The sequence below is a fragment of the Cryptomeria japonica genome, chromosome 11, assembly GCF_030272615.1.
Source record: "Cryptomeria japonica chromosome 11, Sugi_1.0, whole genome shotgun sequence".
Taxonomy (NCBI): Eukaryota; Viridiplantae; Streptophyta; class Pinopsida; order Cupressales; family Cupressaceae; genus Cryptomeria; species Cryptomeria japonica.
In genome coordinates, this window is record NC_081415.1 from 581584255 (window position 1) to 581607538 (window position 23284).

Below are 23284 nucleotides of genomic sequence, written 5' to 3' on the forward strand. Positions count from 1 at the left end.
TTTTAGGAGTGACATTGAGGTCAAGCAAGGTTTCCCTCTATCCCCTACACTTTTTGGTTTATACATTGACAAAATCGAAGATTGGTTAAACTTACAAATTGGGGATGGTGTTCACTTGGGCAAGTTTGACATAAGACTCCTTTTATATGCAGATGACCTTATCGTTATTGCTAAGTCTGCTATTGGTTTACAGGAACACCTACTCTCCCTTGAGAAATTTTGTAGAACTGTGGGGATGCAAGTTAACATTAGCAAAACAAAAGTGATGATTTTCTATACCAAAAGAAAACATGACCAACACGTGTTCCATTTTGAAGGTTACTCTTGAAGAAGTAACATATTACAAGTACCTTGCTATTGACTTCAACAAAAACTTAAGTTGGGAAGGGTGTAGAAACAAGAGAGTTTTTGGGAGGATGGAAAGCGTTTTATGCTTTTCAGAATAGGTGTAGAGAGGTTGAGTTATGGGACTGGAAGACCTTTCAAACTCTTTTTGGTCTTTTAGTGCTTCCAGTTGTCCTTTATGGTTGTGAAGTGTGGGGCAAAATTACTTCTGTCTTGCAATGGAAACAAATTGAGAAAAATCAAAATGTTTGATTACAAACAAGTTCAAGCTTAAAAAATCAATATCTTATGACATGATGTTGAGTGAAGTGGGGGCAACACCCATTGAGGCTATTGTTATGATGAGACTCGTAAGTTACTTAAAAGAATCGAGAGAATGGATCAGGACCAATGGCCTAGGATTGTCTTTAATGATACTCTATGCAAAATAAAGAAGACTTGGATGCAACAAAATAACAAATGGTTAAGTAAATGGAATATCTACTTGAACGCTATAATAGACATATGCTTATCACACCGTCTAGTTTTTTCCTTTTCTAAACTTCATAAGAAGCTACAATGTTTTTACATATTTTTTCAACCCTCCAATAAAGTCTGCCGCAGTAGTAGGAGGAGAAGTTGCCAACAACAATACCCTCAAAGCTGAGAATTGTCCATCTTGAATCTGTGAGGACCACATGAGGCCAAGGGGGACATAGTTTATGCCCTTGGGCCTAGGGTAGTAGATATTTAGGGTACCTTATCATGTCTCCCATCTGAACACTCAGTATGGTTGAACCTCCACATAATCATTTAGATTTGTTATGTGTTATATTTATATATATTTCTTAACCCTATAAATGGATATATCTCATGAGTTATATCTACATTATTATGTAACTCGGTTGCAGGTTTCCAAAGCAGACTTATCTCATCTTATTCTTGGGCGAGGATTACATCTCTAACTATATTATGCTCTTTGTTTCGTTTTGGATTTGTGAATTTAGGGCAAAGTATAATGTGATACAAGAAAGGGACATTACAAGTTGGACCACATGAGGCCAAGGGGCACAAAGTTTTTGCCCTTGGGCCTAGAGTAGGGGATATTTAGGGCACCTTATCATGTCTCCCATCTCAACTCTCATTATGGTCGAACCCCCACATAATCGTTTAGATTTGTTATAAGTTATAAATATATATATTTCTTAACCCTAGAAAGGGATGTATCTCATGAACATATCTACATTATTATCTAACTCGGTTGTAGGTTTCCAAAGCAGACTTATCTCATCTTATTCTTGGGTGAGGATTACATCTCTGACTATTTTATGCTCTTTGTTTCATTTTGGACTTGTGAATTTAGGGCAAAGTATAAGGTGATCCAAGAAAGGGACATTACAAGTGGTATTAGAGCATGATCTTGCCAGCTTGTTGGGTAAAGCTAAATCAATGGATGTGTTCTAGTCAATGAGAAGGGACCTAACAATATGTGTCTTTGTGTGTATGCTCCGTGTTCTCATATATCCATGTGTATGCTTTGTGTTTTTGTGTATGCTCCATGTTTGGTTCATACATGATATGTTTCCAGCATGTCTACTCCATGAATATCTATGATATGAGAATAACTACAAGTGCACTTGGGATAAAAACCTTGGGAGAAAGAAAAAATACTATATTGAAGAGTTTAACCCCGCTTGTAATTATCAACAAAAGACGTACATAGGGGTCAATATTCCTTGGAGAGCCAAAATCCTTATTGCTCAATTAAGAACTAATTCTCACCAGTTTCGTAGTGAAACCGATCGTTGGAAAAGACCTAAAGAAGGTTGGGAGGAGAGAGTATGCATTTTCTGCTCAACGGGTAAAATGGAAACGAAAAGACACTTCATTTTAGAATGTGATGCTTTCAAGGACAACAAGGACAACTATATTAACATCTTGACAACTAACTCTTGGGACAATCTTTTTAGTGAGGGAATTGTTGAGAAGCTGGGAGCACTTATCATTACGCTACATAAGAAGAGAGCAGAAATGCAGAGGGCAATCAATGTTTAATCCAGTATGGTTGACGTTTTTGTCCGATAGACTATATTTAATCTCGTGGACGTTCTTCTTCTTCGGTTCCTATTCTAAATGCGTTAAGAACCCTCTCACAATTTAAAACGGGTTTATCAAAACATATATTTTTTTATAATTCTCCCGCCTGAGAGACTTCTTTATTTGCATAAGCGAATCTTCGTTCTGTTTGTATTGCACACTCAATCCAAACCAGGGCTCGTTCCATTAAAAGATATCTCACAATCCCTCTTCAATTTTCCTTTATACTGTTCATCTGAAAATTTTCGTCCCACAGGTTTCTTCGATTGAAAGCTGCGAGAATTTCAAACGGATTGTATTGAACTGAAATCACCTGCGACCACTCGTATATATTTTTGATTTTCTTTTAAAGCACTTGCGATTGCAAAATAAAAATGGGAGTCGGCGTGCGCACACTAACTGTCCTCAAACAATTCGAACCCTTTGGCTTGACCGTCGAAGCCTCTGACAATGGCGATGAGAAGCCCTTCGAGGGAGAATACAAGTACTCTTTATTCGATTCACAACTTATAAGATCAAATGAAGACATCATTTCTGCCTCCTGCAACGACTGCGATCACGAACTTTTCATTCGTGGAAAACAGTAAGTGATTTCTTGCTTTTTGGGTCCTCTCTCTATTACAGCGGGCAATGCTTTTAGTTTCGAAAGATTCAATTCATTCCTCTTATTTACCCTACTCTGTTTCACTCCATCTGTTACATTAAGTAATGGATTTTATTTTTGGAACATATATCTTGAAGCAACTTCGTTCTGTCCATTTTTATGTATTTTGTACTTGTGTTGGAAATACAAGCGACATGCCGAGTATAACGGGAGCCGAAAACTCAGTGATAAAGCTCTTGAAGTGTACCTGGGAGGTCCTAGGTTCTGGTATTCCTTAGTACATAGTTTTTTTACAATATTCGTTTCAAAAGGAAATGTAAAACTTGTGTGCATTGTCCAAGTTCAAAGCGTTATAAATTTTTCTGATGGGAAGGATGAAAGACTGGACAAATTATATATTTTTACAGCTGAGAGTCACGGGAATTTCAGGTATGTACAACATAGATGAGGAAAATTATAGAACCCAACAATGATGGTCCAGCGGTTTAGGAGACTGCAATCTTACTCAGGAGGTTCTAAACCAACTGATGAGTTTGTTTTTGGAAATTCAGTATTAAAATCAAAGAAATATTAAATTCATAATCTTAAAGCAACTAGTGGGTAAAGTAGAAATTTGCAAGGCATATTATTGTAAAGCATTTCCTGAGAGTGAGAAGCTCGAGGAGGAAATACAACAATTTAAGGCTTGTTATTATTTGATACCAGAGCATACATGGCCACATTGCTCATCGCCTCTTGATAATGAGCAACACACCCCTTCTGAATCATTATTACTTCTTATGTTATTCAAAACCTTTCTTCTTAAGAGGGCATAGATATTGGAGAATTTTGGCGAACCAAATAGAAAATTATTGGTTGGCAGTAGTACTACACGCATTGTTTCATGCAAATGAAATTACTGTCTAGTGTGGCAATCCCGATATTTTATATCAAGCCATTCTCTCATTGGTGTTCTTCAAAGTAAGGATTGAATGCGTCAGTGTTTTTCACTCTCTTATTACAATTTCTTGTTTAATACTCTTTGCAGTTTGGTGTGGAGCTCAAGTTCTCAAGTTCTTAGAAGATACACTGCACCATCAACGATCATTAAGGTACTTTAGAGTAATTTTTTAAATTTATATAATCATCTATGAATAAAACATTGATACCTTATTGGCATTAATACAGATTAGGGCACCTGATTATTTGATCTACTTGTGAGAACTCAATGGTTCAAACTTAAAATCTGATTTGGTTGTCTAATTTTAAGTTTTCAACTCCATATATCGTTCTGTATAACGCTTGTACATTTTTCACCATAATTTTATATGCTTTTCAAGTTTGAGACATTTTCTACTTGGTGTTAAACTGTTGTTTTGAGGTGCAAGTTTTCTACTAGGTATCCCAATTTGTTTTTTTCCTGTATAATTATTGAAAAGGGACCCAAGATGCAAAAGGTCTGGTTTTTTGCTTTTTGCCAATGCCTGCATGGTAATTGTTTCGCCACACGGAGTCAATGATAAATTAAAAAGAAGGCTAATTAGAGGCAAATAATAGGACTCTATCCAAAATTCAAATCAAGGCTAATAATAGGACTCTATCCAAATTGAGGCTAATAATAGGACTCTATCCAAATCGAGGCTAGAAACCATCAACATAAAAGCTGCATTAACATTGCTTTGTCCATACAGGGATTAGATCCTGGTCTGGTTTGGCAGATTTGGTTTGTGGATGGGCATTTTTTTTAGGGATAGCTTCTTCCATACCGAAAACATGTAAAAATTATTGACATAAAAATATTTTAACATAAAACCAAGGATAATCACATACCACACGTTTAATAAACAAAACAAGCATAAAATTTTATAAATTCAAATGTTGCTAATACAAAAAGCTTAACCCCATTTGTGTGGACCCCTCAGAAAGCATAAAAAACAGTATTCCACAAGTTTGCAGAAAGAGGATCTAATAACAGTGAATATCTATCTGTAATAGACCAATTTTTTCTGCATCGGGAACAGTGACGAAACATCTCCTTGCCATACTTATAGGTGTCACCTGCAAAGGGGGTTGTTTTTGGGAAGGCCATGCAATGCAGGCAATCTCCCTTGGGACATTCCTCTCTGCAGGGGATGGCCCTTCACTGCAATGACATTCTCTGTAGGGTCCATCTGGGGATGTGTTCTCATCTTCTGAATTGCTGTGGTACGTCTAGACATCCCTCAATCATAGTGTGGATAGTAGGGCAGCCCCACACCATTATAAGAAAACACATTTATTTAAATCATAGTTATCTGTACATTTTCTTTTTATTAAATTTTTTAGTATTTGATCTTCATTACTCCTTTGTAACCTTAATACTATCCTCTCATTGAGTCTTAAATTCAAAAAATCATAAATAATTAATTAAGTTTTTTTTCCTTGATTGGTACATCAGGAAGTTTAACTTTTAAGTTTTAAGTCCAACCCAAGCTGGTTGAGGACACAAATACCTCATCCCTTGAAGTAGTGCAAAGTGTCTAAACCTGGAGCCCAACAGCCCAATAGGGGCAACAAAGCTCACAAGCTCAATGGCCTGTGAAGATTTGAACTTTGGTGGCAATAACAGCACTACCAAGTAAACCACTGGATCATGTCCTTAAGAGCCAAAAATATTGTTAACTTAATATTAGTTGATTGTCTTTTTAAACCTTGACTCTCATCTTGATATAAGAATCAAACACTTCAAGTTTGAATTTTCCACCATGCATGCATGTTGTCATCAAATTTGATAAATTGTATATTTCTACTTGTACCACTTAAGCTCAGTACGTTTGATAATATCCTGTTGTATATGCTATCTCTTATTAAAAGACCAACTTAAACAAGCAAAGAAATGGTTTGCCTTGGGGAATTAGGACCAGTGTTCCACGGAAACACGTTCCCACCCCCCCTGCCTGGCCCAAGTCCCCCCGTCCCGGAAACCTGTCCCCAAAACTTTTTCCCTTTGTCCCCCCATCCCTGAAGCCCATCATCGCATCCACCCGTCTCCCCGTCTCCAACGGCCGTGGTGTTATTTTTACTACTTTCAGATTAATATAAACTCAGAAATCAGAATTTAGTTTGATTAGCTGAAAGATTTAGAGATTTCTAGATTTAGGCATAACATAGAAATGAACAAAGAAATAAGAACAACACATCGTTACCCTGGGAAAACCTCCTAGGAGGAAAAACCCAGCCAAAAAAGATCCTCAGATCTGATTATGGATTATATTCATATAACAGTTACAACACTTATCTTAGGTCTTTGAAGATGTCTGAAGTGTTTGCTCTTAGGGCTGATGGAATCAACCACAGGTCTGCACTTTCATGTATATCAGGTCTGCTCCTTCAACACACCAATCAGCACTCAGACTCAAGCCCTAGATCTGCACTCTTGATGTGTCTTAGATCTGCACTGATTCAGTAACCCTGGCACTTTAATTCTGGAACAGCTCAGCCTTCTTTATGACAGCAAGAACTTGATGTTTTCTTCTTTAATTGGCAGGGATGATTTGCATAAATTCCTTCACCAGCTTTTGCATTAATCAGATTGTATACTTTGCATCATTAGGCATGTGTGAACTCAGATGTATACTTCGCATCCTTAGGCATGTGTGAACTTCGCATCATTAGCAGATATGTATTTCGCTTGAAGGATGTGTATTAAATTGTATTTTGAATGAGGCAGATATGTCTTATATATATGTGATGCAAAATTCTTTTTATGTCGGCCTAATATAAATTAAATTACTTTTAATTTAATTTGAATCTCTTTAATCTGAAATGCCTTGATAGATAGGGTCAGCCCTCTTTAAGCAAGTACATTATTATGCATGTAGCGTGGGGTTTCATTATGTAGCGTGGAGTGAAGTGAGGTATAGGGCCCAGCCCTACATGTTGGAGAAAGGGGCTGGCCCCCTTGGGTGGATTCCAATGTTGCCCAAGGCAATTGGAATCCACCATTCCCTAATTATAATCAACACGTGGAACATTGATTAGGAGTGAAAAAGGGATTTTTGTTTAACAGTTCTAGAAATGATGAATATAAAAGAACATTTGTATTGGACAATGAGTTTGGCAAACCTAGGAGGACCTTGAAAAGTAGGGAATTTTAACAAATTGGATATCATGCTAAAATAGATAAAAACTAAGTTGCTAAATCGTGAGATTTTTTGGGCGATTCCGGGTACGAAATGTACCAGAATCAGATTCTGAAACGAATCTCTTGTGGGTGCATGGTTTGTGTTTTTAGATGCCGAAATTTTTCCAAAATGTTTAGTGATTTTGGTTTGATCTTTTTGATATTCTTAAGACCTACAGTGTTGATTAGTGAACTCAAAACTTATCTATCATGAGATTCTAGTTTGATTATTTTGATATTGAAAACTGAATATAAATTAGTATGTTATGTTTCAAAGTTTGAAATTTCTAATGATTTTGTTTACCATATGTATTGGTATATGACATTCTAACCTTAGTTCTATTTTTTAGCTACATATAGATGTATGTATTTGTATACATATACATATATATGTATGTATGTATACGTATACATATATGTTTATATATATCATTGTTGGACTACTTGCCGAATTTTGGCGAGTAGTTAAAAACTTGCGAGTTTTTCTTCAGAGCTTGTTTTTATGACTTTTACTCACCAAGTTTTTGGCGAGTTTTTCACTAAAACTTGACAAGTTTCTATAACAAACTCGGTGCATTAAAAAAAGAGGCCCCAAACATGTCAAAAATTTATCTATTTTTTTCTTTCTTTTCAAGTCAGTCTCATTCTCTTCATCAGAATATATACATGAAATATAACATTTCAATATGTCTTTTTCCTTTCTTATACTTTAAGTTATATTTCATGTATATATTGGCAAGATGTTTGAGAGTGGTTTTAGATCTCTAGGAGTTATGATGCAAATTCTAGGTTTTAGAATATCTTTGAAATTTTTAGACTTAGTCAAATGTCAGTAATCAATATGCTCCTATCAACATTCTCTTGCCTCTCGATCTCACTCACTTTATCTGCCCCGAATTTTAGACCTATCTATCTCCCTATCACTCTTCCTCTATCCCCCTTTCTACCACTCTCCATCTCACTCTCTCCTCTCTCCCCCAAGATCTAGACCTATCTCTCTACCCCTCTCTTTCTCACCCTCAGACCCCCGCGAGGGGTGCTACCCTCAACCTAATTTTATTTTGCAGATGCTTGGTGGGAAAGTTGGGGGTGGAAATACCCCAAATCTCAAAAAATATGCCCTTGGAATCTTATGTTAACCTTGTAGTTCATCTAGTTGTGAGCGCAATTGGAGCTTGTTTGAGGCCATCCACATGAAGAAGAGGAGCAAGTTAGCTCAAAAACGCCTCAATGACCTTGTCTCGGTGCAATATAATCTTCGGTTGTGCATAAGGAAGGTAGAGGAAGCACTAGTTGGTCCAATTGATTTGGATGATATAGATCCTTACAGTGGCTGAACATCGCAGGAGTAGCCTCCATTGTTTACAGAGGATGACATCAATGATTTGGAGAGGCATGCTACAGAGGAGGAGGGGGGTGGATTTGGTTTCACACTGGATGACATTGAGTAGGATGAGGAGTCATTGCCAGTGCCTGGTGTAGCTAGAGGTAGAGCTACAACTAGGATGGAGGATGAGCCACAGCCTAAGCCAGTCATAACGAGCGAGGAGGCACAATCATGCCCACAACAGGCTTCTAGGACTAGACCCTTTAGTTCTACCTTCCCCCTAGATTTTATTAGAGTTGGGAAGAGGAAGATGTAATTGTATTGATTTATTTACTTTTAGTTCTACAAAAACTATTGACTATTTTGCTTCTAGCCATCAACATTCCTCACGAGGATGCGATTTTGTACCCGCTTTGCATGTAAATATATCCAGATTCAACTTGTTTCTTTTGTGTTCTCATTTATTGACTCATGGGATGCATCTTCTCATTGAATTTTGCAAAAAATATGCATTTCTAATCAAATTTAAGCAATTTTAAGTTCACGAGTTTTTTGCCGAGTATTGTCCTAGTTTTTCTCAAGTTTTTTTTTCGGGACTTGGCGAGTTTTTGGTTTTGGTGAGTAGTTCAACTATGATATATATATATATATGTGTGATTTATATGTTTACACACACACACACACACACACACACATATATATATACATACATATGTATATATGTATATATATTATGTATGTGGTAAAGAAGTGCTATGAAGGAAATAAGGTGGAAGAAATGAAGGGGTAGAGTGAGGTGGATTCCCTTAAAAAAAAAACTTCTTTCATTTCAAAATTTTGGTGGGGCCCAGGCAATGCAAAAAAATATTCTAAATTCCCAATCCAAAGGTTAGTGGGCCCAACAAAGAGTCCTTTAAAAACTTATTTAATTCTCAATTTTGGAGTGTGTGGGGCCAACATGTAATGTGATACGGCGGAGAGAAAAAATGAGGGGGGGAGTGGTAGGAAATGTTAAGGGTAGCTGCTACGTGGAGAAAGAGGGGGAATGAGATGTTGGAGGAAAGGGGGACATAAGAGATATAAATGATGGAAGTAGGAGATACGTGGGGTTAGGAGGTATAAGGGGTAGTGGATGGAGTTAGGGGAGGTTGGGGAGTAAAATTTAATGGGAGGTATAAGGGGGTAATGAAAGGGTAGAAGGGGTGTAGGTTATAATGGGATGGGGTTTAGGCTAGGGAAAGGAAGGTGGGATAGGATAGGGGTAGGGGTAATGTGGTAGGTAAGGGAAAGGGTAGGCTAAGGGAAGTAGAAGGGTAAGGGGGTGTGAGATGGAGGGTAGAGGATATGTAGGTGTAAGGTCATAGGTAAAGGGTAGGGAGGTATAGGTAAGTGTAGGTGAAGGGTAGGGGATGAGTATGCTAGGATGAGAAGAGGGTTAGGTAGGTGAGGGTATAGGTGAAGGTAGGGAGGTGAATGAGATGGAAGGGGTAATGGAGGTAAAGGTAAAGGTAGTGGAAGGGGTAGGTTAAGGATGTGGGATGGAAGTTAGGAAATATAAGGTAGGTTATGTAGGTGAAGTAGGTTAGGGTATGGGGATGGGTGGAAAGAAGGATAGATGGAGTATAGAAAGGTAGGTGGGTAGAGGATATGGTAAATGGAAGTGAAGTGTTGTAGGGGAGGTGGAAATGGAAGGAAATGGAATGGTGAAATGGTGATGGTAATGATGAGAAATGGAAATGGGAGTGATCGGGTTTGGGCACCCACTGATAGGATTGGGAGAAGTGGAAGGGATTATGTTTTGGCTGGGCAAAGGGAGTGTTGAACCTCACTTCATTCTTAAGAGGGAGACTTGATCAACCCCTGAGCAACTACAAACAAAAGGTTAATAGCAAAGACTCGACAACAACTAACAACTAAACTAAGACGAGTAACCTAGAAAGAGAAAAAGTGGGGGCCCCCCATTGGTAATGGGGCGATGTGTGAATACCTCACAACAAAACCTTAGGTGCAAAACCCTAATACTAAAATTTGGAGAACTAAAGCAATGCAAAGTAGGAGGTAAATTAAGCTCAACTACTGCTAGAACTAATGCAAGATAAGAAAACTCTAGATAACAAAAAGCATTTAAGTTTAGCTTAAGTGAAAAAGTAATAAAGGTCCTAATTATTCCAACACCCCCCTTAAGATTAACTTAGGGATAAGCTAAAAAGCTAATGATGAAAGCAAAATGCATGCATGTATGATTCTTGACAACTAGGCTGGATCAAGCACTCATGTACAAACCAATGCATCTCAAACCAATGCAACTCTCACAAATGGAGAAAAGGAGAAATACCCATTGGGAGAGAACTCCTTTCCAAAAGAGAGAAAAAAAAAAAGAAAAAGAAAGTACATGTGACAAGAATGAAGGACTCAAGATGTTCCCCCAAGTACTGAATCGGTCACATAAGTACAATCAAGATTCCCCGTAAGAGAGAAATGGAGAGACTATGTATCCCCCCATAAGAGAAAAGCTCCAATGCCGAAGATGAAGGCTCAAGGATGAATTTTGATGGAGATCCAAGAGCAGCAAACTACGTTCCTCCCCTTAGGAAGAAACAAATCAAGTGGCCAGGGCTGAAACAACTCTATGAAAGGAGCTAGAAGGAATAGTCTCAAGATGTGTGCCATTGAAAATTGCTCAATTGTCCAACTATCTGACTCAAAATAGATCAAGCTAGGATTGTATGCTCTATATCAACCAGAGGTTTCTGTATTTTTGTACAATTGATTGGAGATACAATTACAATGAATGAATGAATCCTTATAAAGGGTGAATGAAACCTTAGGTGCAAAACCCTAATGCTAAAATTGGGAGAACTAAAACAATGCAAAGTAGGAGCTAAATTAAGCTCAACAACAGCTAGAACTAATGCTAGAAAAACAAACTCTAGATAACAAAACGCACTTAAGTTTAGCTTAAATGAAAAAGTAATAAAGGTCCTAATTAATAAATAACTAGATAAAATGTCCTAATTACTCCAACAAAAAGGTACAAGGGCATGGGTTTTGAGAAGGTGCGTAGCACTTTATTTTAAAAAGAGGTGAAATTTGTAGAGGACTCCTTGAAGTCCATAAGGAAATTGTGGGTCAAAACAAAGGTGTCCATTATTTCTGTTGAATGGAACGATGCAAAAAATTGGTCATCAATTAATGTTATTGTAGTGTCCCCTAAAGGGGCAATTTTTTTTGAGAACAACTGATTGTGAAGGGGAGGTGAAGGATTGTGCATTTATTGCTAACATTCTTTGTCAAGCCATTGCGGAAGTGGGCCCTCGAAACGATGTGCAAGTTATAATAAACAATGCCAAAAATTGGGTGATTGGTTGAGGAGCATTATTCACACATTTTTTGGACACCTTATGTTGCCCACTCCCTTAGCCTTATGCTTAAAAAAATTGGCACCAAAATTGATTGGATCAAACAAGTGAATGGTGAAGCCGAAGTGATCCAAATGCTCGTCACCAACCACCATATGTCACAAGGCATATGTTTCATTTTTGTAAATTTTTTAATTTTAATTTTGATTTTCAAATAGGTTGTTGAGACCTATTTTGCCTCCAACACAATTTTGAGGCACTTTCTAGCATGGTCATTAGCCCAAATTGGTCCATATGGAGGCAATCTAGCACTACAAGAGCAGAAAAGGTTAAGTAAATGATCCTAAATAACATTTGGTGTGATTGTGTTGAGTATCCTTTTGCATGATCCCTTATACAGACATGGATAGGCCTTGTTTGGGTGAGATATGATGTCATTGAATCAATGATTGAGAAGGTGGTTGTTGTAAATGCAAAAAAGCAAGATCCTGAAGAAAAGTTCTTCAACAACTACACAAAATCATTGAAGAGCGATGGAACAAAATGACCACTTTGCTACATCTTCTTTCTTTTGTATCAAGTTCCAAATATTATAGTGTTGAGCTCTTTTCTGTTGCAACAGGGGTTGCCCCATGTAGGGATTTTGAAGTCATTCAAGGGTACACGGTGACACTTCGTAGATTCTTCATTGATTGTGACATATGGGATGCAATGAGGGTCGAGTTCATGGTTTTTGCGTGGTGGAGCAATTGTGGTTTTGATTCTCTTTGGGAGAAGTATATGATCTATGTTTGTAGCTGGTGGTACTTCCATGGCCAACCGTTTACACACCTACAACCTCTTGTGAACAAAATTTTATAATTTAAATTCTTAAATTTTCAACTCTTAATTCTAATTTTTTTCAAATAGGTTGCTAGTTCATCTGCAACTACGAGGAATTGGAGCACATAATCCTTCATCCACTTAGTAAAATGCAATTGACTATACTCGAAAAAAGGTAGAGGACTTGGTGTATGTGCATTCAAACTTGCAGCTCCTTACAAACAAAGAAAGTGGCTACAAAGAAGGGGACACAAGGAAGTGGGATATCAAGCCAAAGCATATTGAATTGGATGCTTGCACTGCCCATTTAGTTGCACTTGATGTTGAGGATGACTATGAGCCAACTAGTGAGCATGGGAGTGCTACTGCCAGTGCTAGTGCCAATGCCAGTGCCGATGCCAGTGGCAGCGATAGTGCTAGTGTCAGTGCCACTTTTTCTATTTGTGGGTCTTCTAATTTATCACTACCTACATCATCTAATATGGATGGTGATGATGATAATTTTGAAGTCCCATATGATTTTTGATCAATGAGGGCTGATTGTTGACACTTGACTGTATTATTTCTTAACTTTAATATATATCATAACATTTGAGTTCAACTAATATTTGACTATTAATATGGTGGTTTTGTTTATTATATAATAGAAGATGCTATGTGTGGTGTATTTTGAACTTAAAACTAATGCTGCAAATATGTATATATTTCTGATTTTTATATGTTTATGTATGGATGAACCCCAAATGAACACAACCCCAATTTTTTTTTGATTGAGTTTGCGAATCGAACCCTGAAACCCAAACCCAGACCTGAACTAGTACCAGTACCAGTAACTTAGCAATGTTGCAAAAATATTCTTTTAAGATATTAGATTTCCATGCTCCAAAGCAGTCTTGTATTTAAATTCAAATTGGATATGTAGAATGCAATTTGGTCATATTGCTAGTGGATATTATTTTTTATGTACGTAAAATTTATCTATTCACAAATCAATGCTTTATGAAGTAAGAAAGCAATTGATCATTGAAGTTATTTCCTAACATTATCCATGCGTGGATCCATCCACTGATGCGTCCTCACACATTTTGCATGTGTATGTGCATAAGTTTGACAATAATTTGAACTATGATTAGTTTATATTATTATTTTTTATATTAGACTAATATACTAATATATTAGAATTATGAGGTAATTGATTGCATCTTGATATTCTAGAACTCTTTGATCTTTATTTATATTAATATTTTTTTGATAAAATGACTTCTTTTTCTTACTTGTTATATGTAATGAATTGATTACTATGAATGTCCTATTCAGCTGAATATTTTCTGGGAGAAGAATTTCTAGACAATTTTATTGATTTCCTCTTCAAGGTTTGCATACATACACGTCCGGATCAACAATAAGTTTTTACAATCTTCATGATAAGGAGTGAAGGATGGTTTCAACAAGAACTGTCAGTGCAATATTTACAAGTCATTTGGTGTTTGCTTTTGACTTCTTATTGCGATTTCAGCTGTTAGTAATTCATTCCTTCAACAAAGTTTGTTGTATCCATCTCACCCAATCATATTTTATCCTCAAAAGACCCAAAAGGCTGGTAATACAAATCTTAGATGTATTATCAACTGAATCCTTACCAACTGTTCTCTGTGGTTTACTAAGCAAGAACATTGAGGAAATTGCAAAGCTACAATTGCAAGCTGATTGGATTGGGCAGAATGCCAGTTTGATTGTCAAATTACAATTCTTATAGACATGCTTTCACGTACTTTCTATTTGGTATAACATTTGTTTCTAAATGATATGGTTAGTCATTGATTGTAATGAATTTGGGACATGTATGCACAGCTTCACAAGTAGAATTCCTCCTTTACATATAGGCTTCTTTTGTTTGCCAGCAGGCTACTTTTATGGCTATGCCTGATTGCCAACAGACATAGATTTCTAGTTGAAATGTGGCATGCTTAGGAAAACAATTCCACAGATTTTCAGTGCTGGTTCATGAATGATATCTCTGTTAAAACTTAAAACAATCATAAAATTCTGTGTAAGATTTCTGTACTTATATTGCATTCTTCTTCTTTCAAAAGAAGTGGATATTATTCTGACTTTTATGATAATCATGAATTGGTTTTTCAGGCTTCCTGGTGCCACATGGGATCCATACCCGAGCCACTTCTGTGTATTTTGCATCTTGATAGCTTGTTAACATACACATCATCTGGTGAGAAGAAGATGTTCTTAAACCTTTCCAGAAATTCTTTGTTGACGAAGGCATATTGGCTTTTTAAAATGTCTTTTTCTACTAACTCTGTATGCAAGAAGATACTTTTGTCGAAACTAGAATTGTAAAACAAAAAATCTAATTTAATTGAATCTAGTTTTGTTAATTGTCAAAGGGACATTCTTCTTCTATGAATAAGCATTGGATTATTTTTTCTATCATTTTTTCTAATTATTTTTCAAAGTGACCAAATACATCTGTCATATTATTTTGAGCCTTTGCATGTTGGTTTGGTTCCGAGTTCATCAAATTAGTCCAATTTTTTATTTCATTTGTCCTAATTACTTTTGATCGTAGTCAAATACATTTATCATATTATTTGGGAACCTGTGCATATAAGTGTTGGCTCGGTGTTCAACTTCTAAAGTCATTGAGGCCCATGTCTGGGTTCTGATTTCATCATCTTCTAAGCATTGATTGCATTGGCTCCGACACTTGTATTGTCTCCAGTCTCAAGATTCACAGGAAGAATGTAGGCTTTTGCATAGGTTGTTGTATGGGCCTGTCTTTGTTATCTTCCTGTACTTTGGAAGTAACTCGTATATAATTTGCTTGTTTTTTGTTCAAGTCTACGAAGCAGCTCTCTCAATCTCCCCTTGTAAGTGTCAATTGTCTATTTTCTCTATTTGGTCTTATATATCTCATATCATAATTTCATTATCATCTCTCAACAGCTGAAATTCTTTTTAAAGGTAATACTTAATTATTCCAAATTCTGAAAATGGTTTCTTTCATGCTCCATGCGCTCCTCAATCACTATTCCTTAAAGGGTAGGTGCAAATGACTGCAGGCAATAGTTTCATCAATCTGAACATATCCTGTGCAGTATGGTCTCACTAGTTCTACAATGTTTGACATGGTCTCTTTTTGTCTCTCTAGAACAGAGGTAGTTTTTCCTACTGACATGGATATGGCCACCTTGGGTCCTATTCATTTTTCCCAAAACTTGGTACAACAATGGTATGGACACTCTTTCCTTCTTTGTCGCTTGATAAGCTGCTAGAGTTTCCTGCTTTGGTAGAATCCTTGCAGCTTGGATTTCTACCCCTTGGTCATCTCAGAATGTGCTTCCTCCTCACTTCATATTTATTTGGCAACAGGGTACTGATTTGTCCTCTTCTCTTTGTTTGTTGTCCGTATTACTTTTTAGAAATTGTTCCAGTCCATGAGTGTTCACTGTTGGACATTACCTTCCTTGTTGGAGCTGGGGTCATATCATGTCACATATTGTAAATTGACTTTCATTTTGATGGGACAATACAAATCTTTGACAGTGAATTGGGCCTTGTCTCTATTGTTCCTTTGCCTCAAATGGCATGTATTCTTGTTGCCATTTCATGCAACTTCTACTTCCTTTCTTGTTTGTCCATCAGTTGTACAAACCTTCTGAGTTCCTGCTCTGCTCTCCTTTTATTCTGTATTATCTCTTTGAAGTATGCCGATTTTTTTGCAAGTGGGAGATGAGGTATATATGTCTTCAATGCCTTTTGTTTTCTTCTTCTTATCTCAATGTATGTTTACGCCATTCTCTGACATTTTCTCATTCAACTTCATTCTTTTCTTGTCATGCAAATATTACATGAACATAAGTCAACATGCTAGGAACTTGGGTAGGTTGACCACCAAATGATTTATATGCTTGTCCAGGTTATAAAAGACTTAATGAGGTGAAGTCTGTGCGTGCTTTGCTTCTCTTTGGACATCATATTCAATTGCTGTATCTTAGGGACTATTGGAAGCTTCTACCAATTGATCTTTTATTTGATTTGTGTTCTCTCCAGCTTCCTACTAATGAATGATTATATAGTATAACTATATACAGCATTTTCAAAAGCTTATCTTCTTCCTATTTGCTAGGAATTCATATTCTGTGAGTGCATTTGACATCTGTGGATCCAACTTTGTGTCATTGATGCCAAATATACAATGTAGTGAGTTAACAACAAATTATTCTAAACATTGTTAGGCAACTCAGCTGCATATAAAATTCAAACTATTTGGACCAAGAGCATAAAATCAGATCTGTGATTTAGAAAATTGTTTTTATTCTCATTGTAATCAACTACAATGGACAGGTTTTCCAGAATACAAGGATGATATTGTACATGAAAAATGACAAGAGAGCTTTCTTATTAGCTTAAAAAAGGGAACATATAGCAATGACTCCCATGGGTATTGTTGATGTGTTTTTTTAGGACACTTCAAACACATAATAAAATACCAAGGTATTCTATCCCCTCTTGAACAAAGAAACCTTATATGCTGAATGATGTGATCAAATAAGGAAACTCCAAGGTTTACAATGCGAACAATCAACTTTATGCTTAGGATTGACTCAGTGTTTATGATGTGATTTTGTTGGAAGCACAAGGTGACTTACGTTTGTGAACACTGTAGGAACGTGGAAACTAAACTTAAACTCACTTGGATAAATGAAGGACAAAAGGAAAGGGTTAAGAGATCTAATCCGATCCTAAGAACAATAATGATAATGGATGATGCTTTGATAGACAAATTCCTTCAAATCAAGCCTTGCTTCATCATGATGACAACAACTACACAAAACTAATGCAATCTTCTAAGGGAATGGAAGATTTTCACAATGTGAATACATCATCCAAATACCCAATGTTGGCACAACTTGAACAAGTATCCACAATCGAACTTAGCACAATGATTAGGCTCAGGCTAGCTTTACACTATAGCTTATAATCAACAAATCACAAAAAGTATGAACCAAGGGATTCATCACATATCATTGCATTTCTCCATTAAGATCAATGAACTTGAACTAAATTTGAGAAGTAACAAATTTTAGAAATAACACAAAGATCCACCATAATTTCAATGAAATCAAGTATTTATTTCAACAAGTTTTGGCAACAACCTCTAGTTTTCTCCTACTCTACTGCTACCTTTTATTAACCCTTACAAATGAGAGAACTGAGCCTTATATAGAGGTCTCATTACAATTCAAGGGCTAAGATTGATTCAAGATCAATGTTCAAGATTACAAATTGAAATCCTAATTAGGGTTAGTTACAACTAACTCCATTCAACAAATAATAAAATTACAATATTTGGGACTCATGCTTCTCTTTGAATGTGCACCAATAGAAAATGAGGTTAGGTATGTGAAACAATATTTGATGAAGTTCGGTGTGTCACTTGCTCCACCTTAAAATGAATCAGGTACATTAAATCTAGACATGTTGACTTGTCACAACTTGATTGGCTTGACAATGATTGGATGCTACATCATCACTCCTCATGTAAATCATCACAAAGGGTTTGTGATTGAGAAATATCTCTTGATACTCAACATTATCCAGTTTGCTCAATATGATATTGATGGGGCATATTCCCAAATTGCATCATCAAGATCAAGCATCTAACTTTTCTTAACTCTTCTGAAACTATTTACTTGATCATCCTTGTATTTCCATTCACTAACTTGGGAAGTTTGACCTTGTGATGTATTTCATTTGCATGCTAGGGAATTTGCCTCTTGATGGTACACTCTATCCTTCATTCTGTATTTTCTCATCTTCACAATGCCTAAGCTTGATCCTCTTGGCCGATGAATCTATGCCTTGATTCTTGCTTTTGATTCGAATTTGCTTGTCTTGTTGTGTGGTATCTCTAGGTTACTACACCCCTCAACCAAGAATCATCTCCTTGCATTGACAGCTATTCTTGGACTTCCAGAGGAAATTCAAGATTGTCAAATTCGTCCCCATTTCATTGCTATGTCTTTACCATGCCTTGAGTATTCTGATGTTGTGACGTGTAGAAGAACACTGCCTCTTCCTTGCATATACAAGTGTAATTACTTGTACTAAGCCCTTGATGTTGCTTGATTCACTGCCTTGTGTTGCCTTTCATATGCTTGCTTGATGAAGTCCTTCACTTTGATCTCATTGTATGTGATGCACAACCTATTTTTTGACTTGGAGTTCAACCTCCACCCTACCTTAAGTATTGATCCTAACCATAGCTCAATTTTCTTGAAAGTGATTGCATATGAGGTCTTAGGGTGGGATTGCAAACTAGGCTTGCAATAGTGCTCAGCATCTTTCAATGTTCCTCCTTTGGTGGAGATTGCAAATTAATGGTTCAATTGTACCCTTCTTTTTCATCATGGTGAAATCCTTCCATGAATATGATCTGCATTCTTTGGCGGGATTTCATGACTCTCATGCAATAGTGCCATGTTTGAGCACAATATCTCTAAATCAATCTTGCAAGTGAATATTAATGGTCTGATCTACCTTCTTTCTCAGGTCCTGTTCTGCTTTCCTTTTTTCCTCATGCCAAGCCTGCAAAACAAACACATAGCATTAGTCCTTTCTTAAACTCTATCATTCAAAATTCTTGCATAGTACTGATGTGATTCACATTTTAATGTCCTCAGGTCTGCCTTTCATTTCTGCTTCCTAATTCTTCCTTCCTTTTCACCAATTTGCACCTCCTAACCTTGATTTTGTTAATTTTGCCCTAGGGTGCTGGTGAAAACTTTAGGTGATGAATGCCATATTTAAGGCCATTTCATCACTTATTTAATAACTAAATCATAACAACAAGTCTTAATATGGCCATAAAAGAACTCATATGCTCATATATATTTTTAAATGATTATATGTTTTTTATGCAACTCTGTTTATTACAAAAGCGTAAAAGATTTGTATGTACTTTATAAACTTTGGCTATAGCAAGTGCTCTTGAATATTTTCATAAAATACAGTCTTTTCTCTATCCAATACTAAATTTTTATGCATTCTAAATTTGGATGAAATAATGACAGGAGACATGGTATCAATTCCAACTCCTCCTGGTACTGCGTCAATTTGGCCTGTTCCTTGTGGATTGCTGCTAGAAAGAGTAGCTGACAGAAATTATCTACCTAGTAGTGCAAGTTCTTCTCCAGGTCAGTCTATGCCGGGCGCACGGGAGTTGGGTCGTGTTAGTAGAGAGAGTTCTCTGACTCCTTTTAATAGTCACTCTCCTTCTAATTTTCGGTGGCCAGCTCATGATCGTCAAGTAATCTCCTCACACTACATTCTGAAAGATACTTTGGAAGAGCCTCAGGTTCGTATTATTTTTTCCTTTTCCTATTTTGTTTGATGTCTCTTTTGTTTTCAGTTAACTAGATGATTATTGGCAGGAGAAATTAAGATAGCTCTAGATTTTTCTTGCTTTGGTTTGAATTGGACTTAGGAACTTCCTTATCAAGGACTTCAGCTGATGAGGATAGTCCCGTCATTGTTTATAGTAAATACCTTCTCTGACAGAATTTAGAGGCTCCACATTCTTAGTGTGCTCTCCTGTTTCCTTGTTTCTCACAGATAAACTTGCTTCGCTCATAGCAGTGGTCATCTCTCATATTCAGGACATTCGTGTCTCACATCTTCCCCTTTGGATGACTCTGCTGTTTTGATCTTCACCCTCCATGTGTTTCGACTCTCTCCCTCCCTGTACCACGACCCGTTTTGATGCCGAATACTCCCTTTAATATCCTTTCAGACTTTCCTAGCTTATGTCTAGATTCTACTCCCTTCCACCCTCCACTGCTGCTGCATTGTGTAAGATTCTCTCTGCTGCTGACTCTTTAACCCACATTGTTGATTAGTCTACTCCACCCCATCTTCATAGTTTTTGCCCTTTGAGTTGTTGGTCTGGTGATGAATGTTAAGGCTTGTATGGGAGAATTCATTTTATCATTGTCCACAATCTTCCCTCTGCTTTTACCACCCCTAGAGACCATCGTTGGTTCTTTGAGTATAAGAAACACAAGTTTCTTTTGTCAAGATAGAACAAGATCTTTGCTACCTTCCATAACTCACGTGAGGTCTTTTGGTGTTTGATTGGGTCACTGATGCCAGCTCTCTTTATGTTATCTTTGATCAGCTTACCAATAGAGTCCCCTACCCCTCCCACCTTTGTCACATGTTTTTGATAGCTCATGTTTGGACAGCTATTTTAAAGGTTGCTCCAACAATGTGGCAAATTGTTAGGGGCTGTAAGTTGAGTATGGATTCACTTGCTTACCCTACTTCACAACTATTGAATGAGATTAATAATTACAGGTTACCCTGCATGGTCACAATATTTTATTGAATACATATCACAAATTTGAGGATCGCTCCAATATAATTAACTACAAGTAAATCATAATTGGACATACTTTTGTGAAATTCTATGCTATAATGCTTGATAGGTTGCTTTTCAAGGTGCTGGTTTTCAGAAAGTTTTCCAGAATATTGTCTGATATCCATGTTTCATTGAATTGACATGCGTGGGACACCCTCGTGCTCATCTGTATGCTTCTCAATGGGCGAGAGATGATTGCTAGAGAAGTACATAGTAGTGAGGGTTGGTTTTGTTCATTTGTGCCTATTATTTTTTAGTTTTGGACGGTTTCCTATATTCTAAGGGCATTTTTTAAATTTTAGGTCATTGGTTGGATGGTGGAGCTTTACACGAAGGGTATTAGAATATTTAATTCTATGTTAGTCACCTATTTTTAGTTCCTTGGTTAATGGCCATTTTTTTTTTATGTAATTAGCTTTTAAGCTTAATTTAGCTTTCACGCTTAATTTAGCGCTTAGCTCTTTAGTCTTTTACTTTAACATTATGTTCTAATTATAGAACATCGTCTTGTAACCTCTATATATACGTCTGTATATCGTTCAATGTAATTATCCGATTATTGAATCATTCATTCAATTTATTTTTCATGGTATCAGAGCTATGTATTAAGTATTTGTTCCTATGTACTAGGCGGATGCAGCGACAAGTTACCCATGCATTTTGGTGAGATGGAATACTTACCATATGGACACTCTTGCATTCCTATTTTCTGGAGGCGACCTTCTATTTTTCATTTGATTAGTTCTTCAGATTGTTGGTACTTGTGCCATCTGTATCTTTGGGTTCCAGATGTTTTTCCTGTGTTTGCCATTTGATTCGGATTCAAGTAGTGTCATTGTGGACACTCATGTAGATTTATGTCTTCTTGATCTTGACCATCTTTTGTTTTAGAGGAGGTTCTTATTTCAGCGTCTTAGCAGTCATTCTACGATAGAGTTTGCAGCTTCTTCATGCTTCAGTGATTCTTCATGCTCGTCTTTTGTTCCTATCTTTTGGAACATTCTTGTTTGGAGGTTTCTTAGTCCTTCACTTGAGCTTTCATCTCTTCTTGGAGAGGAGTTTTGTTCCCACTGGGTTTTCTCCACTTTACAAAGATTTCATTGTACTTGGGTACCTCATCTGGCCTTGTTGCCGAGACCCATTTTTAGCTTTCTAGCATCTAGTCCTTAGTTTTTTAAGCTTCTCCCTAACTTCATCTTAAGGGGGGGTGTTAGAGTAAAAGGTATTAGTTTACTTAATTAATTAAATCATATTGATTTATTAATTATTAAGTTTAGCTTCCTAAATTTAGCTTAAGTGAAATAGAGAAAAGGTGACTTAATTATTAAATCAATATGATTTAATTAATTTACTTAATTATTAATATTACTAAGTTTAGCTTCTTAAATTTAGCTTAAGTGAAATAGAGAAAAGGTGACTGAATTATTAAATCAATATGATTTAATTAAATAAGTAAACTAATACCTTTTACTCTAACAGTCATGTCCAAAGTGTGTGAGGACAATTATGTCTGATGCAACACATATAGTGTTAGGAGCAACACTAGAACTTAACTCCTAGTCTCCTACAACATGGTCAATGATAATACCCCAAGCTGATCTACCCTCTGGTGTGGCTGGTTTAGCTACAAGTCCATACAAATAAGGCAAAAGATCTAGTCACTTGAGATGTGTTAGGATGAGACATTTCACCAAGATTCAATAGTTATCCTCTTCTAGGATGAGAACAACAGGATGAATAGAAAAACACATGATAACTCAAGATGAAAATATCAGACCCCAATAACCTCAGTGCATGTAAAAAAGATCGAATGAAGTCCTCTCAAGTCTCATGCAAACAGATCCTTTCCAGGTGCCAAAACATCCAAGTAATTGACTAGAATGTGAAAACACAAAAAAATGATTAAAATGTACTTGGGGTAAATCTGGGAAAAGTTCATGAGTGGATCAGAAGAGCAGTAAAGCACATTTCCAATGCTGCTATAATTGTGGAAATTGGAGATACTGGCAAAAGTTGTGAGCATGGAAGCAAAAAATAATGATCTGACTGTAATGTCCACCCCTAATTTTTGTTTTTGGAAATGTATATATGAAACAATATAGAAACTAAAGTAGAATGACTGCTGATTGTTAGCTTCAGATTAATGCAAATACGTAAACTAACAAATGCAATG

The 23284-nt window shown here is 36.6% G+C and overlaps 1 protein-coding gene across 1 annotated transcript in view; it reads left to right on the top strand.

Annotated features, from left to right (window-relative positions):
* The first annotated feature begins 2314 nt into the window (after positions 1 to 2314).
* The window catches only part of LOC131072914 (anaphase-promoting complex subunit 1), a 310855-nt gene continuing 289885 nt past the window's right edge, over positions 2315 to 23284 (top strand). Inside the window, exons 1-4 of the mRNA XM_058009211.2 lie at positions 2315 to 3004; positions 4053 to 4116; positions 14817 to 14901; positions 19766 to 20049. Of these exons, the coding sequence (XP_057865194.2) occupies positions 2796 to 3004; positions 4053 to 4116; positions 14817 to 14901; positions 19766 to 20049 (642 nt within the window). The 5' untranslated portion in view covers positions 2315 to 2795. The remainder of the gene's footprint in view (positions 3005 to 4052; positions 4117 to 14816; positions 14902 to 19765; positions 20050 to 23284) is intronic.